The sequence below is a fragment of the Marmota marmota genome, unplaced genomic scaffold (genome assembly GCF_001458135.2).
Source record: "Marmota marmota marmota unplaced genomic scaffold, marMar, whole genome shotgun sequence".
Taxonomy (NCBI): domain Eukaryota; kingdom Metazoa; phylum Chordata; class Mammalia; order Rodentia; family Sciuridae; genus Marmota; species Marmota marmota.
Window position 1 is genome coordinate 684,778 of NW_026000021.1, and position 18,548 is coordinate 703,325.

General features: G+C 42.0%; 1 protein-coding gene across 3 annotated transcripts in view; it reads right to left on the minus strand.

Moving 5' to 3' along the window:
• The window catches only part of Cfap221 (cilia and flagella associated protein 221), a 105,248-nt gene that overhangs the window by 51,052 nt on the left and 35,648 nt on the right, over window positions 1–18,548 (minus strand). For all 3 annotated transcript variants that reach the window (XM_015501698.2, XM_048810414.1, XM_048810415.1), the window contains 6 exons: window positions 14,094–14,197; window positions 7,503–7,662; window positions 5,419–5,539; window positions 5,222–5,333; window positions 4,924–5,032; window positions 1,457–1,544 (listed from right to left, as the gene is read on the minus strand). In XM_015501698.2, coding sequence (XP_015357184.1) covers window positions 1,457–1,544; window positions 4,924–5,032; window positions 5,222–5,333; window positions 5,419–5,539; window positions 7,503–7,662; window positions 14,094–14,197 — 694 coding nt within the window. The remainder of the gene's footprint in view (window positions 1–1,456; window positions 1,545–4,923; window positions 5,033–5,221; window positions 5,334–5,418; window positions 5,540–7,502; window positions 7,663–14,093; window positions 14,198–18,548) is intronic.

Consider the following 18,548-nt stretch of genomic DNA (forward strand, 5'->3'; position numbering starts at 1 on the left):
CGGCTGAGCTCAGGTTCTGTGATGAAGTGAAGTGGGTCTTCCACAATCCATGCATCAACAGCCTGGTCTCCTGTACCCCAGCATGCGACTGTATCTGAACCTCAAAGAAGTGATCAGGTAAATGAGGTCATTAGAGTGGGTCCTAATCCAACATGACTTGTGTCCTTATAAGCAGAAGAGACTAGAACACAGACACACACTGAGGGATGTCCACATGAGGACACAGCAAGAAGATGGGTGTCCATGAGCCGAGAGAGAGAACCAATCCAAAAGCTAATCCAAAATAAGGGGGGATTAAAAAAAAGAAAAGAAGACAGATCAGAGGAGTAGACAAAGGGGAATGAAAGGAAGGGAGGAGGGATGGGATAGGGAGAGACAGTGGAATGAATCTGACCTCACTTTCCTATGTACATCTATGAATATGCCACAGTGAATCTCACCATCACGTACATCCACAAGAAACTAATTAAAAATAAACTAAGTAAATAGCAGAAAGATCAGTAGAGTTGAGGAACAGGAGGTGGGAGAGGGAGGGGAAGGGGAAATATTGGGGATTGAATTAGAACAAATAATATTCCACGCTTTCATAACCATGTCATAGTATGTTGTCCTGTATAACAAAAAAAGAACCAATTTAAGAAAAAAAAAAAGAAGAAGAAGAAGAAACCAACCCTCTCAACATCCTGATCTCTAGACCAGCCGTCTGTAGTTTAAGCCACTCAGCCTGTGGTACTTTGTTACAGCAGCCTGAGCAAACTCATACACTGTGTGATGATTCTGCAAGTCCCACTGGTTAAGTCCAAACCCCTCAAACATGGAGCACTAGCTGAGTTCTACCTACTCTTGCCCATGTATGTCCTGGGTTTCAACCACTATGGATTTGTCCCCAGTGTTCTCTGTTCCTGTCCTCCAAGTAATAACTATCTCCATGCCACAGTAAGGCCGTGGGTGTTGCATAGCCCACAGTTCTGTTTCTGCCTTGCTATCCCATTCCCCTTAATCCTGCCCCACCCTCTCTGCTCAGTCCTTCTGACAGTCTCTGACTTGGTACCGTCACTTGAGTCTGTCTCAGACGTGGTTCCCAAGCACCATCTCTGGGTCTCATCTTCATGTTTGTTAGATCACAGAGCAGGTTCATGTATACCCAGAAGTATAGACTGAATGTGAGCCATTCCCCCCATCTAACTGCCCGAGTCCTCTATCCTAATTGTACAGTGTCTTTCCAAAGAGATGTGTTCTCTCTTTTCTGGCTTCTGAATCCTCTAGGACCCTCAGTATAGGTCTCTTGTAGCATTTATAGCCACCCTTGGTTTATAGTTAACAATTTACTTGTCACCAGCCTCCTCCCCTCCCAACTCAATCCACATTTTCTTTCTCCTGATCTGGCATCTTGCATATAAAAGGAATTCAAAATATTTAGTGAGACAAATGATTTCAAATGAGCAGTAATTCTGACCTCGTATTTGGCGCTGGCTCTTTGTCGCTCCTCAGCAAGCTCTTTTCTAAGTTTAAAAGACATATGATCTTTACCATGGTGCACCTGCCTGTGGAGAAAAAAGCCAACTTCCAGAAGCCACCAGAAAATGCCATCAGCTTTAGGAGGGATGCCTGTCTGTGCTGTGTCCCACAACTCAGAGGGATGCTGAGGTGCTGTTGGAAGCACGCTGCAGGAGAGAGGCTGTAGCGGCTCGGCCACATCTCTAAGATGGACAGCATGGCCAGTGAAATGACACTTATCTTCTAGTGACACATGTTAAAATGTGTCTGGATGCGCAACAGCATTAGGCACTAGGGGAATGCAAATCAAGGTCACATAGTACCCCACTGCCTGCCCACTGCCTGCCCACTGCCATGACTAAGATAATAACAATGATTCAAAAAATAGCGGAAAACATTAAGCATTGCTGGGGCTGGGGACCAACTGGAGCCCTCGTAGGTTGCTGGTGAGAATGGAAAATGGTGTAGCTGCTCCGGAAAACAGTTTGGTGGCTCCTCAAGAAGAGTTCCCATGGACATGCAATTCCACTGCTAGGTATATAACCAAGAGAATTGAAAAGAGAGGTTCACACGAAAAACTCACATATACCTACATGCTCATAGCAGCGTTACTCATAATAGCCAAAAAAGTAGAAATCACTGAAATGTTCATTAACTGGTAAGTAGATAAACAAAATGTATATCCACACAGTTATGTGATTAATAGAATGTATATTCATTATAATGTATTTATTATAATGCAAAGGATATGCAATCATAAATAGGAATGAAGTACTAGTACATGCTATGATATGGATAGACCTTAAAAATGTGTTCAGTTACAGGAGCCAGTCACAAAAGACCATGGATTATATGATTTCACTTATATGAAGCATCCAGAATAGGCAATTCCTAGACATGACTAGCCAAGCACAGTGGCACACACCTGTAATACCAGTGGCTCGGGAGGCTGAGGCAGGAGGATCACAAGTTCAAAGCCAGCCTCAGCAAAAAGTGAGGTGCTAAGCAACTCAGTGAGACCCTGTCTCTAAATAAAATACAAAATAGGGCTGGGGATGGTGGCTCAGTGGTCGAGTGCCCCTGAGTTCAATCCCTAGTACTCCCCCCATAAAAAAGTACATGAGTGGTTGCCAGGGGCCCTGGGGAGTAGGGAATGAGCAGTGACTGCTAAGGGGTTTGAGGTTTCTTTTTTGGAGTGATAAGAAAGTTGTGGAAAAAAAAAAAAAAAGAAAGTTGTGGAATTAAGTAGTGAGGAAGGTTGCACAACATTGTGAATATATTGAAAATCTCTGCACTATACAATTTAATGAAGAATTTTATATTATGTAAATTTATCAGAATAAAAAAAATCTAGTATGTAATATGTCCAGCATGGAACCTAGAATATCTCCAAAATAAAAAGTAGCTATGATTTTAAAAGTGATATGTGTGTTCATGAGTGTGTGAGCGAGTGTGTGTGTCTGTGTCTGGAGAACAGTTTTAGATTAAAAGAAACTAAAGAGTCACAAAGATGAAATATAAATTGTATGATCTTTGATGCGACCCTGGATGCCCTCTCTCCAAAACGAAAATACCCCAAGTATAGAGGCCATTATTAGAACATCTGGGTAAATTTGCCTATAGATTACTTGACCCTGCTATTCCACGGGTGTTAAGTTTCTCGGACGTGACTATGGTGATGTCAGAGACTATCCTTATTCTTGGGAGTCACATGCTAATGTATTGGGGGTGAAGCTTTCCAGTGTCTGCAACTTACCTCCAAATGGCCCAGCAACAAAAAGCCCCTGTAGTTGTGTGTGCATGTTAGCAGGCGTGCTGTGTGTACAGAGGGCAAATGTGGCACAATGCTAACAATTCATGAACCACGGTCAAGATTGTCATTGGTTATTTGCAGGTAAAAATCTTTCAACATGAAATGTTGGGAAAATAACATTAAGTGAACTGCACAGCATTTATTTATTTATTTTTAATATTTACTTTTTAGTTTTCGGCGGACACAACATCTTTGTTTGTATGTGGTGCTGAGGATCGAACCCGGGCCGCACGCATGCCAGGCGAGCGTGCTACCGCTTGAGCCACATCCCCAGCCCTGCACAGCATTTAGAGGTGATTTACAATGGGATTTCAAAAGCAGCAAGAAGGAAGAAAAAAACATGGCATTAATGGGGGGGTGGTGTCACTGCTGAGCGGTAGCATTAATGATTTTTTCCTTCTTTATAGTTTTTTTTTTTTTTGACTGGGGATTGAACTCAGGGGTATTTAATCACTGAGCCACATCCCCAGCCCTTTGTATTTTTTTTTTTTAATTTAGAGACAGGGTCTCACTGAATTGCTTAGGACCTCACTAAGTTGCTGAGGCTGGCTTTGAGCTCAGAATCCTCCTGCCTCAGCCTCCCCAGTTGGTGGGATTACAGGTGTGTACCACTCTGTTTGGCTTCTTTATTTATCACAGTTTTAAAAAGACATTTTCCCAGATTTCCTACAGTGACAGTGTATTTACTCTTCATAATAGGGAAAACATTTTTAAAAACAAAATCTTCAGTTACTTGGAGAGGGAAAATCGGGCCTCAGCATGGTGCACAGCTTTGGAAGTCTTCTAGGTCAGTGCCGTTCTGTGTGGGAAGTGTGGAGGTAGGATGTGGATTAGGCAGCCTGTCAAGTACACTTTCCAGGAGACTCTTTTATGGCTCAATTCAAGAGTTTCTAAAGTTTTCTTTCGAACCAGGTGAGATGGCGCACACCTGTAGTTCAAGCTATTACTTGAAAAGGCTAAGGCTGAAGAATCCCTTTAGCCCCAGGAGTTCAGGGCCAGCCTGGGCAATGTGGCAAAACCAGGTCTCCCCCGTCCCCACCAAAATTGAAAAACAACAAAACAAATTTACTTGAGCAGGATCTGGACATGTGCACATGGACATGCCAGGTATGATCTGGTTTTAAAAATTCATTTTGATCACAGAAGAACAAGAACACTCAGCCTGAGTCTCGTAAGGGACCCCTCCCCGATCCCCAGAACTGCTGGACTGTTCAGGTCTCTGGGGTACACAGCACAGGGCACAGGGGCTCATGGTCAGGGAAGTGGAGATGGGGTGAGGTTTGGGGTGCCCAAGCCACCCCAGATTTGTCTCGGAGTGTGCATGTGGTGGTGTTGCTGGTAGCAGTGGCTGGCAGGGAGAAGGTCCTGGCCTCTCCCACAATTCAGTCTGGTTTTGTGCTGTGACCACGCTTAGGAACCATCATGGTTTGGTAGCATTAATTTCTCTTAATGGAAACTCATTCTGAAAGAGAAAGACCAGTGGAGGGGAAAGACTAATCAAATTCTCCAAAGGGCATAAAAATGATTTCATGATATCTCATGTATAAAAGGCCATCCCCTAAAAACAATCATGCTACTGCTTTGATATAAAAAAATAACTGCTCGATATTTACCACTTCAGGTGATTTTCCATCTCTTCTTTAGCGATCTGTCTGACTTTCTGTTCAAAGAGTGCCTCCTTCATCTGTCTTGTTTTTGAAATCCCACTGCCTTGGTCCAGAACTGAAGGCAGGAGCAGACAATGATTAGATCAGTAATCAAATCAGAATCATTTGCCGGGAGCAAAAACAATTTCTAATGATGAAGCATAACAGGGATCTGAGTTTTGTTGTTCATAAATAATAAATGTGACATGAAATAATTCTTTCCTATTTGGCCCGGGGGCTGATTTATGGTGGATCAACTGGTTACCTTCTCTTAATTCTTTAATCTTCATTTTTCCTGGTTCTTGATTTAAAACAGTTGCCACAGCAAATGGATTTGATAGATCTACTGGAAATTTCAGGTTCTGGTACTTAATTTCCTGAGAGACCGAATGGGCAGGAAAATTAGTCTCTGGCTTCTCTATCACTCTCCCTCCATCACATGGGGGAGGACGCCCCCTTTACCTTCAGTTTTGGAGGCCTTGTCTTTGCTGGTAGTCGATGGAAATTTATATGTGGCATTGTTTTTTCTGCAGGAATGCTGACTTTCTTAGAAAGAGTATTTAATCTTTTAAACTCTTCCAATCTATGGTTGAAAACAGATATTAAATTAGTATACAAGCCAATAACTCAATAATATTTTTATATTCCTTTTGATAATATCATGACTTGAAGTCCATCATTATATCTAAACTGAAAATAAATCTGTGTACCCAAACAGTGGTCTATTAAATTAAATTAAATGCAATGTCAGCATCTTAGCACATAATCATATATATCAGAATAGCCCATGAATGGTTTTTTTTTTTTTTTGCATTCTTAAGGAAGATAATGAGTGGAAAAACATGACATGCTGAAAAATGCTCTTATGGTCTAGTGTAATTCATTTCTAGGCTGTTGGTTTTCAACAGCTAAATTGATTACATTTTAAAAATCATACTTTGAGGGGCTGGGGTTGTGGCTCAGCTTTAGAGTGCTTGCCTAGCACATGCAGGGTACTGGGTTCGTCCTTAGCATCACATAAAAATAAAATAAAGGTATAAGAAAAATTGTACTTTGATTTGTCTTCTTGGTAAAAGGAAGATTATTCCCATTATTGGTAGCAAGATTGTCAAAAAAAGAGATTCAGACTCATGTTTGGGATCTTTCCTGTAACTAAAAATGGCCTTTTGACATACAGGTAGAGCCAATGCAGACAGTAACCTGCAGAATCTATTTGGATGATTTATTGTGTGATATTATAGTCAGAAATGCTATTTCTTTAAGTAAAATGTGTGTACCCTTGTTTTCCAGGATGAACACTTAGTTTCCAATGACATTTCAGGAATTAGGTGAGAATACATTAACATGCTCATAGTCAATGTGCACCTACTGAATAGGTCTGGTGGCATTATATGAAATGGTGCTAGCCATCTCAAATTCAACAGCCCCCTAGGCAAGAGTATCCTTAAGGACCACAGCATGGAAGCACCTGTCCGTTGGTGAGATACACGTTGACTGACACACTCCCATGTGCAAGGATCAGGGCTTAGCTGGAGAGTGAGCCATGGCTCAGTATCCTCATCTCCACATAGCTTTAACATCATCCATGCTGTAAATACTGGGAACCTTTTGGGGGTGTCAAGAAAATCATCTCCTAAAGAACCCTAATTGCTAGCGTTGGTGATGGAAATAAAAGAGTCTAAGAACATGATGTACCAGAGTTATAAACTGAATTTGACAGTGCCAAACTGAGGACATGGGTGACTCAATCATCACATCCCATACTGAAACAAAGGAAGCAATCTAGAAAGATTTTAGAGAACACTACTGTCATAACTTTTTTCTCGTTGTGGTGGAATTTATGTTACAGTACTATTTGCAGTTTGGAAAGACATACAGGGCTTGAGTCACACTCCTTGAAAACATAAGCAGTGCACTAAAAAAGACAGTAAACCCTGGCTGGGCAAGCAAAGCAGAATTATTCAGAAATAGTGTATATGCCTACATTTGGATAGTGCCTCGTCAGACAATGCTCTCCTGTATTTAAGAGCATACCTGGGCCGGGGGTGCAGTGAGTTCTTGGCATATCAAAAACTCAAATAGCAAAACAACAGAAACCGAAGAAGCATTCCTCACAAGTCCCCTTTTCTCTCTCTCTCTCTTTTAATTATTTCTTACATACATCACAATAGAGGAGTGCATTACGTTAATATTTTTTTTTGCATTACAATTTCTCAGTCATTTCTTTTCCTCTCAGCAGAAGCAACTCTGCTACCAGTAGAGATATTCTATGCATCAACATTATGTTTTAAGGTGTATTTTATGTAGGCCCATCATTTAAAATAAGTTTTTGTTCATTCATTTATTTTTGTGGTGCTGGGGCTTGAACTCAGGGCTCTGTGCCTGCGAGGCAAGCGCTCTACCCCTAAACTACACCCCAGCCCCTAACATAAGTTTTTGATGGTGTCCTGATACAAGGAAAAAAAAAAGACAGAATAAAAGGAAGAAGGACTTGGAATTTTGGAAAAGTGTTAAGAATAAACAAAAACATTCCAAAGCAGCCCTACGGTAAGGCCATGTTGGGATAGCATGTTCCGGTGAAGACGCATTCGTAAGGCTGGGAGTTGAACTGCGAAATCCACAACTGCATCTTTATTTGTGCAGTCCCGTACTCAGAGGGTGTGAAGGTAATAGTCACATCCATCTTGCCATTAGCTGGAATTATTCCTGAGAGCAAAGAAAGGAGAAGATGTGTTGATAATCAAGCGCAAAGAGGTGGACACATGCACGAACACATTCTTCCCGGGATAAGCACGAGTATTTCTATAATCTTTGTATAATCTTTTCATTAAACACCCATGAATCCAACTTCTGTGTGTTTACATGGATCTTATTTACCAATTGCTACATTAATCCTTTATAATTATTATTTGATTCTGTCAGTTATGTAAATATATACATATCAATCTGCATTAGTGATTCAAACACGAATTCCCAGAAATCTAATCTTCAGGGAAATTTACCAGAAGTCAAAGTTAATGTTGCAAGTAACAAGGAAAAGCTAAGAACACACATAAAAGTTTGTGTTCAGACAACGCAGCTCCTTAGGTTTGTGTGTAATTTGATTCTCTCCTTTCAGATCTTTTTTTTTTTATTTTTTGGTGATGTTGGGGATCAAAACTAGGACCTTGCAAATGCTAGGCAAGCACTCTACCGCTGAGCCATGCCCCCAGCCCTCTCCCTTCAGATCTTGAGAATGGACTGCTATTCCTTCCAAAATCAATGCCTATTCTTCCTTCCTATCTCTGGTACCAAGGGGGCTTGAAACAGCAAATTTCAACAATGTGGGAAGGAAAACAGAAGGGAAGACCCAAGGACTCGTGCAGTGAGGGCTAATGCTCTCTGACCTCCACTGAGGGCTCCTTGGTTTGCTTCCTAGATGAGACCTTCTGGTCTTTCCATTATCCCTGCAGAGGCTCGCCAGGCTTTCGACCTCCTCTGCCCTCACCCTCCTCTGGATCTTGTACCACTCTCTCCCTTCTCTCTGTGGGCCATTCATGCAGCCATTCAGGCTGCATGAGTGAGAATACACACTGTGTGCCTGCTACTGTCTCAGGGACTCGAATGCAGCAATAAACAAAACGAAGTCCCAAGTCTTGTGGCGTTTACCTTCTAGTTGGGGACAGTAAACAAAAAGAAATGGATGTAAAGTACAAAGACAAGTCACAAATACCACCACCAACAACAAAAATCGATAAAGTGGGGTGTGGGACAGAAAGGCCCTGGTGAGGAGATGTGGAGCAGAGCCGAGGGGACAGGACCTTGGCTCCAATCCCCCAACTCTGGCTTCTGCTGCCGTGGGGTCTCTGTACCAGCTTTCTACTGAGTGTTGAGCTGTTTCTCCTACTTCCCAGAATCATCTCGTTGCTAGTCTGTCTTCCCCTAGACTAGCATGTCAATTTTAGGAAAGCAGGCACCTGCTAGGTACTCAAGAAATTCTTGCTGAATGAGTGAATGAAGCAAACTCGAAAGCCTCCCTCCACCTACACGTCCCAGGAAGCCCCTCCTGCCTCTCCAGCCACCAAGCTTCACTACCCTAAGCCTCCGTCTGCACCCCATGGAACTCCTGTACTGCTGGACCTGTTACCTTGCAGACTTTTTACTCCCAGCATAAATGCATGAGCCCCAAAGGTGGACACCAGCCTCCATTCCCTTTTGTCTTCCTTAGTCCCTTGCAAGAAATCAAAAATAGGTAAAAGGGCTTCAGAAACAGGTATTGGTCAATTCCTCAAGCACTGATGGCAAATTTGTTAAACAGCACCCACTAATGACCCTTGAGCCCTGGACAGAGCAGAATGATCCAGTAGACTAACTGGGGTCTGTCAGCCAGTTGAAGACTAGCAGAGCAGAATCCCTGGTTCTTCATGATGTGTGGAACTTCAGCACCTTGACCAGCCATTCGGTCAGAGACTACAGGTGACTCACAATTCACGGAGGCTTTAAACCAAGAACATTCTGTTAAATGTTGCTTCTGCTCTAGCTCATTGATTAACCCAAAAAAAAAAAAAAAAAAAAAAAAGGAAGAAGAAGCTCTGGATCAGGAATTAATGTTTGCCTTGCCCAGGCTGATTTATTTTTAAGTGCTCCCAGCCTGGACCTAAAACACAAAGCACACTACGGAGATGTAGTCTAGGCAACCAAAGTCAACCACTTTTTCCATTAGCAGGAACACCAGCTCTGTTACCAGAACACGGTGGCAGCTGACTGTCAAATGTTAAAAGCTGTAAAAGGTGTGCCAAGTAATCACAGCTTCCTGCTCGGCAAAAACTAATGGTGGGATAAAGGAGAAAAATATCATGTTTTGAAAGTGAGAAAAATGACCCCAAAATGTGACTTCATTTTAAAATGCCAAACCACTAGTTTATCCATCCAGTCCAATCTCACCTGGGGTTGATTAAAGATTGCTACCCTCAACATAACCAAGGATAATGTTGGGAGGACAGTGGTCAGAGACAGGGAGGTGAGGACAAAACCCGGAAATAAACTAAAGTCCAAGAAAACCCTAACTGATTGATACCATGAATATCAGGATGAAAATGTACTAACCCTGAAAAATGCCACAGTGATAAATGAATTCACCACCAGGCAATACCACTGTGTCTTTACCTAGATTACAATTATATAGAACACATGCATAAATATGGGCAGTTATTAAAAGGAGACAGAAAAACAAAAACACATCGTTTTTTTTAGGACAGTAAGGCCAAATAAGGGGATAATTTGTAAAAATCTCTTCTTTCTTATATGTCTTTACCATGTTATAATTTTAAGGTTTCATTTTATTTTTAATTGACACATAATAATCATACAAATGGAATGTTTTGATACATGCAGGTAATCAGAGGATCCCTCACCTCAAACAATCATCATTTCAAAATCCTCTCTTGTAGCTATTTTGAAGTACACAATACATTATGGTCGACCATAGTTCCCCTAAGGTGCAACAGGACACCAGAATGTATCCCCTTACCTGTGACTCTGCTCCGGTTGACCATCCCCCTTTCTCCTCCAGTTTCTATTAACCACTGTTCTACACTCTACTTCTATGAGGTCAACTTTTTGAGATTTCACACATAAGTGACATCATCAATATTGTAAAAATTTTAAGAAGTTTTCTCTCGGAACATCTGAGTACAGATTATTCTTCCTGAATTGTCACAGGGTCTTCCAACCCACACACTAGAAGTGTTAGGAAGGGTTATTAAGAATTGGTTTTAACGTTGTAGGATTTACAGTCCCATTAACTATGAGATTTGGCATAAACTACTTCATCTCTCTAAGCCTCATTTGGGAAATGAATAGCTACGCCATTTAAAAATCATCCATGAACAGGTGTTGACAGCAATGCCTTTGATTCACTGGATTACAGAGGGAGGTCTTTGGGGGTGGGAAGCTACTTTCTGGCTCTCGGTTCTGTGAACCATAGACCACCTTTACTGCCTGAGGTATGGGGGCAAGAAGATAGTCCCAGAGGCCACTTAGAACCTGCTTCACCCCCTTGTTTAGCTCTGTGATTGGCTTGGACACCTTATCTGAGGCTGTTTTCTCATCTGTTAAAATACAGTGTGTGAGATAATGCTTGGTATGTAGTGTACATTCTGTAAACATCTCCTTCACAGCGTTTATACGATGTAAAACGAGTAATAATTTATTGTAGGTTAAATTATCATTAAAAAGGCCAGGTGTGATAGTATACACCTGTAATCCCAGCAATTTGGGAGGCCAAGGCAGGAGGATCTCAAGTTCAAGGTTAACCTCAGTAACTTAGTGAGAACCTATCTCAAAATAAAAAGTAAAAAGGATTGGGGATGTATATTAGTTTTGTAAAGTGCCCCTGAATTTAATCTCCAGGACTGAAAATTTAAAAAAATCATTAAAACATCAGAAAGAGGAAATATTTCTTTGCAAATTTTATACTTAAGCTATTTGAGTTCTTAAAAAGGAAGAGGCAATTGCTTCCCGAGGTCAAGCCACCAGGTGAGTTTCTCAAAGCTCAGATCTTTCCTTTTTATCACAAAAGTGCAAGGCCAGCCGGTGTGCCACAGAGCATGCCTATAATCGGAGGCTGAGGCAGGAGGATCATGAGTTCAAAGCCAGCCTCAGCAACTCAGTGAGGCCCTGTCTCTAAATAAAATATATTAAAAAAAAGGTCGGGGATGTGGCTCAACTTAACCCTCTGGGTTCAATTCCCTGTACCAAACAAACAAACAAAAACAAAATTAAAAAAGTGCAAGGCCAGGGCTGACTCTAGAATGCCCCATTTTAAAAGTTAAGCTTAGCTGGGGCTGGGGCTGGGGTTCAGTGGTACAGCACTTCCTAACATGCGTGAGGTACTGGGTTCGATTCTCAGCACCACATATTATGAATAAAATAAAGGTCCATCAATGTAAAAAAAAAAAAAGTTAGTCCTAGAGATTAACTGTGAGGAGGTAAAAGATAAGCCCTGCAGCTTTGGGGTACACATTCATGTCTGAATTTCCCTGGAAGAATCAACTCCTGCTCAGGTTCAGGGGATGAAGTGTCACAGGCTACAGACACTTGGGCAGCTAATAATCCCCAGTACTGCTTTTAAACTTTAATTTCCTTCTTCCTCTGGCAAGCTTTTTTATTGGAACTAGAAATGGGTGGTAACTAAAGATTTTTGGAACCTACAAGTTTCCTCTTCATCCCTATGCATCAAATATCCCAAATACAGACACTAGGAGCAAGCCCGGGGCAGTCTGGGGCTCTGCCTGTGGGAAGAGTGGGAAGCTGAGAAGGAGGGGTCTGGGTAGACGATGCTGGGGAAATTCAGCCAAGCCAACAATCATTTTCTGTCAAGCACATAACCTTCTGGCTGCTAACAACACACACAGCACACAGGAGATTCGCAGGGGCCCTGAAGGCAAGAGGAAGATACAGGCTTGATTGAGATCGATTGTTAATTTATTCAACATTTCTTTTGCAAAATAGAATTTCCCTAAACTCTTCATGACATGATTCTATTTGTCTTCCTCTTCCAATTCAAGGCATCTTGGTGTCATGACTCTTCCAACTTAGTGTAATTGTCAAGAGTTCGAGTCTGGAATCAGACAGACCCTGTCACTCTGGGCAAGTCATCTGGCCTCCCTGAGTCTCACTGTCCTTAGCTGTAGGGAGGTGATGACTGTCCTCAGTTGTAAGAAGGACTGTAGGATGAAGCCACACAATGAATGTGATGTGCTTGCCCAGTGCCTGACATGTGGCTGACAATTAGTACATCAGAGCAATTATGAAACTAAGCAAGTCACGCTGTGTGTCACCATGGCCACCAGCAAGGATATTTTGAGGGCTGAGTGACAGAGCTTTGCTACCAATGTGACAGAGCTTCTTAGGATCTGTGCACAGAGTGGTTACCTGCTGGTCCAGCTTTTCCTTCTTTCTTAAGGATGTGGTTAAAAATTAATTACCTACGCTCTTCAGAAGTTAGGGAGCTCATTTGCATCTAACATATTAGCTATCCCTAATTGTTCTCACTTTCTCACTATTAAGTATGGTACTTCAGAAAATCAAGTCCTGTTTTTTGCAATGTAAGTCTATTTAAAAATTTCAAAATGATTCCTAGTTCTATAGAAAATAATCAACATTGTGTGAGGTTTGGGTTTAACGCCCAGTACAGGGGGAAAAAATGTGAAATAAAAAGAATCTATATGCATGTCATGATTTAGAATTAATACAAAATTTCTGCCTTAAACACTTACATATTAGACAAAATAAGCACTTGTAATGATGAAAGAGGTATGAACAGTGAATATATAGACTTAAAAAAATGAACTATTTTGGCACTTATAGAACACCACTGTGAACAAATACTTAAATCCCAAACCTAAATATCAAGAGACAGAAACTGGGAAGCAGAAATCATTTCTGGTAAAATCTTACTTTCAAATGTAAGAGATGCCACTTTCAAAGGGTAGGGATTTATGTCCTTTGGGGAACATAAAGACAGATAGTTCATATCACACATGAGACAAATGCATTAGACCCTTTATTAAGATTCTGAAATCTTGGGAAGGAATAATATTGCCACTTATTTATTTATTTAGGTACCAGGGATTGAACCCAGGGTTGCTTAACCACTAAGCTACAATCCGAGTCCTTTAAACAATTTTTTTTTTAAATTTTGAGACAGGGTCTCATTAAATTTGAACTTGCAATCCTACTGCCTATTCTCCCCAGTTGTTGGGATTACAGACATGCACCACCACACCCCACAATATTGTCAATTTATTTAAAAATGAATTTAAAGGTGAATAAAAACCCAGTGAAGAACCAAGAGCTAAAAGTAGAATTAGACTCGATTAATTTCTGATTTCAAGTTTTGAACTTAGAAGAAACTCACTTGGACATTATTACAAATTATCTGAATGATACAAATTATCCCAAAGTGTCCTTATTCTCAAGTGTCCAATTTAAATTTACTTTATGTTAGATGTATAAAATTTGTTACACGTTAAAAAATATGATTAAATATTCAAATGTGGTATATTCTGTTTTTCTTGGAGTCCTACTTTCCCAGTCCTGACTTGGATCTGAAAATTCTAAGGAAATTAGAAGCTTGAAATCCTGACTGTCCTTACCTGATGTTGGCTCAATAGAAAAGGCTCGATGAGACTGAGTCAAAGTGATGTGGAACTCGAAATCTACAGGGCAGCTGCACTGTAAAGGGATAACATAGGTTTTGCTGCAAAAAAAAAAAAAAAAAGAGGCGGGTGTGGGGGAAAGAAAGAATATTGAACATTATTTTCTAGCTCTTTTGGTAGCCAGGAATAGAGACTGAAGTTGCATGATAAACACCAACAATGGCAACAGCCAACACTGATCTAGCACGTCTGTGCGCCAGGAGTGGTCCTGGGCATCACCCACATGGACTGCCATGAGATTATCCCCTCTTCCAAGAGGAAACTGAGGCACAAGACAGACCAAGAGTTCCAGACAAAGCAGCATGGCTGTTAGTGGCATGTGAGGCAGGTCCTCATCCTTGGCATTCAGACTCCCAAGACCACTGTCTTTGCTGCCTGGGGTGCTGTTGGGTTTTCCCTAGAGACTCGGTGGTGGGGAAGAGGAAGTTTCTACCAAGTAACTAGGTTCAGGGAACTTCGGGAACAGACAGGACTAACAGAAAGCCAGGGAGGCCCTGGGCCTTTGCAGGGCTGAACCCTATTGTGCTGAAGAAGCCATGCTTTGGGCTGCGCATGAATGAACCCTGAACAGGCTCTATTTGGTCAGCAGTCCAGCAGCCTTGAGAGGGCCCAGAGAGGGTGTGTGCGCCCAGGAGTGCTCTGTCACCCCAAGACACGAGATTCCCAAGCAAGCTTGGGCCTGTCACTTACAGCACCACAGGAGCTGTGGCAGAGGTGGCCTTTCTTAGAGATCCCTGTGTTTCACATTCTGTGCCCCTTCCACAGGGCAAGCCCAAGTTGGCTGGAGTTTGCAGGATGTGTGAGGGGAAACCGAGCTCTCCCATGGCCACTTGGTGTCCACGCAGCCCTTGGGGCAGATTATCTGGTCCCCTTTTAGCAGCAGGCAGTGAAGTCCTTTCTTTCTAATCCCCATTTTTCTTTCACCTATTCCCTTTTCCTCCAGCCACCACTGGGCTTCTGTATCCTCAACTCTGTTCATCTCTCTCTGCCCCATACCTCCTGGGCCTCAGGGCTCTTCATGACCTTCCTGCCTCACGGCTGGTCCCTACCTTGTCACCTGTCAGATGGTGGCCTCCTGCCCCCTGGCCATCCCCTCACTTCTCCCCTTTGTGCTCCTGGGAGACCACTGTTGCAATACAGTCCAAGCAATGTTGGTGGGCCAGCTGGCACCTGCCTTCTTGATAGGTAACCGCCCGACCTTATCTGCCCATGGGCTTCACGATTACAGCTTGCTTCCTCACCTGCCCGGACCTGTCTTCCCTGGAGACTGCGTCCTGTGAAGGCAGAGTCTGACTCCACTCGGGTCTCTACAGTAACCTGAGCACTTTCCCAGAATCCCACACAGCACCCAGCAAATATTTGTTGGAGCAAAGTGAAATCACCCCTTTCTGAAATTTGGGGATTGCAAATGTGGTTTAAAAAAACTATGCCCAAAGCATTTTTCTTTGGCTTTGAAATTCATTGCCTTTTAAAAATCTGTGAAATATTTCAAATGTAAAAGGAAGTATTGGGCTGGGGATGTTGATCAGTGACTGAGTGCTTGCCTGGTATGGTGAGGCCCTGGGTTCCATCCTCAAAGCCATAAAATAGAACAAATAAATAAATAACACCAATAAAATAGAGAGTATTTTATTCATTACTGAACTTTATTGAATCTTTCTCTTGGGGTACATTAATATCATATTTCAAAGACAAGGGTGGGGACCCGCAGAGCTGCGTGCAGGTGGCATCCCCAAGGCTCTGTCAGGAGCAGTTGATGTTCAGAAATTTTCTGCTAAAAGCTACATGGTTGCATTTCTCTGAACTAAAACAAATCAAAAAACCCTTTTGGGACTTTTCCCACTGGTCACAAATACTGTTTTCAATTAACTTCACAACTCTGATAATTCCTATAGAAAAAAGTGTCAAGGTTTTTGGTTTCATGATGATTACATGAAGCCAAGTTTCTGATGCATTAACCAGTCTGGAAAAATAAACAACTCCTTAAGGGCACAGAATTCCCAGTGCCATGGTTCAGAAGGAGACCTAGTGGGGCAAAGCATCCTAATTCCAAATTTCAATGGGATCGCTAGGTGTTGCTCTCCTCGCTGATGTTCCTATCACGGATGTCAGATTAGTGAGGATGGCCCCTCACCATAAATAAAGGGCAGTCTAGATGAATTTAGATCAACAGGAGGTTTAGGTAACACAGAATTTAGTTTATTTTGAAGTTTCTCATATATGAAGAAACAGAATCTCACTAGGAACTGGGTGGAAATAAAAAATACTAAAGTGAATTCTCCTCATCACATACTATTAAAAATGATCTTCAATAAACACTAATATACATAGCGTTCCTCAGAAGCAAATAGGAACTTACATTAGAGTTCTTCTGTAACTTATAGGAATTAAAATGTGAAAGCAAGTGCAAGTCAGTGCTTTCGGACGTAACCACAACTTTTATCCCTGTTACTTCTTTACTTAAATATTTTATCAATTATATTAGGGCTGGGTATAAAGCTCATTGACTACTTTTAAAGAATTATCCCTTATCTTTAAAAAAAATCCAGCTCAAACCTTTTAAATACTAAACTTTTAAATTATGATCATGTGCAAAGTGTATGTCTACAAGAAGACAGCGCAAATGTGCCTTACACAAAGTAAATGCAATAAAATCAATTCCAATTTCTTTCTTGTCCTTCTGACTTTCTGAGAGAATGAACGCTCTGTGAACTTCAATAAGTTCAACATAAAGTCATAACATAACAAATAACATAAAGTCAACTATACTTCCCATTTCGAAACTCTCGCTTTCTGGAGAGTGCCGTGAACAGGCCACCTTACCATCCTAGCATTTGGCTCTTTTTCTGGAGAAGGAAGGGTTAGGGACAAAAAGCACCATGAATGCTAGCCATTTCCAAGATGGCTGGACTCAGGAGCTGAAATACGTTCACCATTAGTTACTATGTGTAGGTTTTGAAGGAAAGGCCATCAAGGTAAAGGGAATCCTTGACACAGGGATACAGATAAAAGGTGAGAAATAACACAGACCATAGCAAAGCACCTGATGAGACCCTTGCCAAGGGAAGCCTGTAGCTAAGATGCCCAGTGATGTCATTTTGGGGTTAAGTCAACTTAGTAGGACTTTTCCTTTTTCAACTGCTCATTGATGAGGAAATCATTCACAGAGCAAAGGAAGTGGACCAAAGTGATGTGTCTGTGTATCATCTTTTTCCTTCCGAATATACCAAAGGCTACTGAAACAACCCAGAGTCTGGGCAAGTTGTGGGGTCCCACACTGTGACAGTTTTCAACAAGTTTACAAACTCTGACATTCTCTCACTGAGAGGTAGAGTCCAAGCCTCCTTCCTTTGACTATGGGCTCCATTGCTACTTAACCAAGAGAGCACCGTGGAAATGACGCGGTGCCCTTCTTTCCTTCCCTCCCTCCTTCCCCTCCCTCCCTTCCTCCTGTCCTTCCTTCATCCTTCCTTCTTTCCGTTCACAGTGCTGGGATTTAACCCTGGGGTTCTCTGCCACCAAGTTACACTCAGCCCTTTTAAATTTAAGACAGAGTCTCGCTAAGTTTCTGAGACTGGCCTTAAGCTCATGATCCTTCTTGGCTCAGCCTCCACAAGTCACCGGGATTACAGGTGTGAGTCACTGAACCTAGCTGTACCTGTTTCTTAAGGTCAAGGCCTAAGAAACTGGTACCCTCCTCTTCTCTTGGGATTCCCACTCTGATCCCCAAGGAAGGCAGCTCAAGTGGCCTCTGAGAGACCTACAAGGTGAGAACCAAGGCTCCTGGCCCTCAGGTCACCATCTGAGCTCCCAGATAACAGCCAGCAGCTGTGTGGACATCTTGGCAGTGTATCTTTCAGCCTCCAGAAGAGCTGCTGACTTTTCGGGTAGCAGAGGGAGCCTTCCCTGTTAAACCAGGCCCAAGTTGAAGATCCATACCAAAATCAATGATTGATGTTCTTTTAAGCACTACTTTTGGGGTGGTTTATTACATAGAAAAAATGGAAGCCAACGACATTCTCTCTTTCCCACATCATTTATCCTTCAGAGAATGACTATTTTATTCCATTCTGGTTACTGTCTTAATCTGGATTTTGAAGTCTTTTTTTTTCCCCTTGTACCAGCCCTTGGGGTACACCAGCCATTGTACCTACATCTCTGTACCTCTTAACCATCTGTGGAAAGCCACGCTGTTATCCCCATCTTATGGATACATGCACTGAACTCTGGGGAAGTCCAAGGTCACACATTAAGTAAATGGTGAAGTGGAACTTACTCCAGATGCTGAGCTCTTAACTGCTGTACTGCATGACCCCTCTAATGTTAAGGGACAGCTAATGACATCACGTGGTTTGGAACCATTCCCTTCTCTATTGATGTTCCCTGAAATTG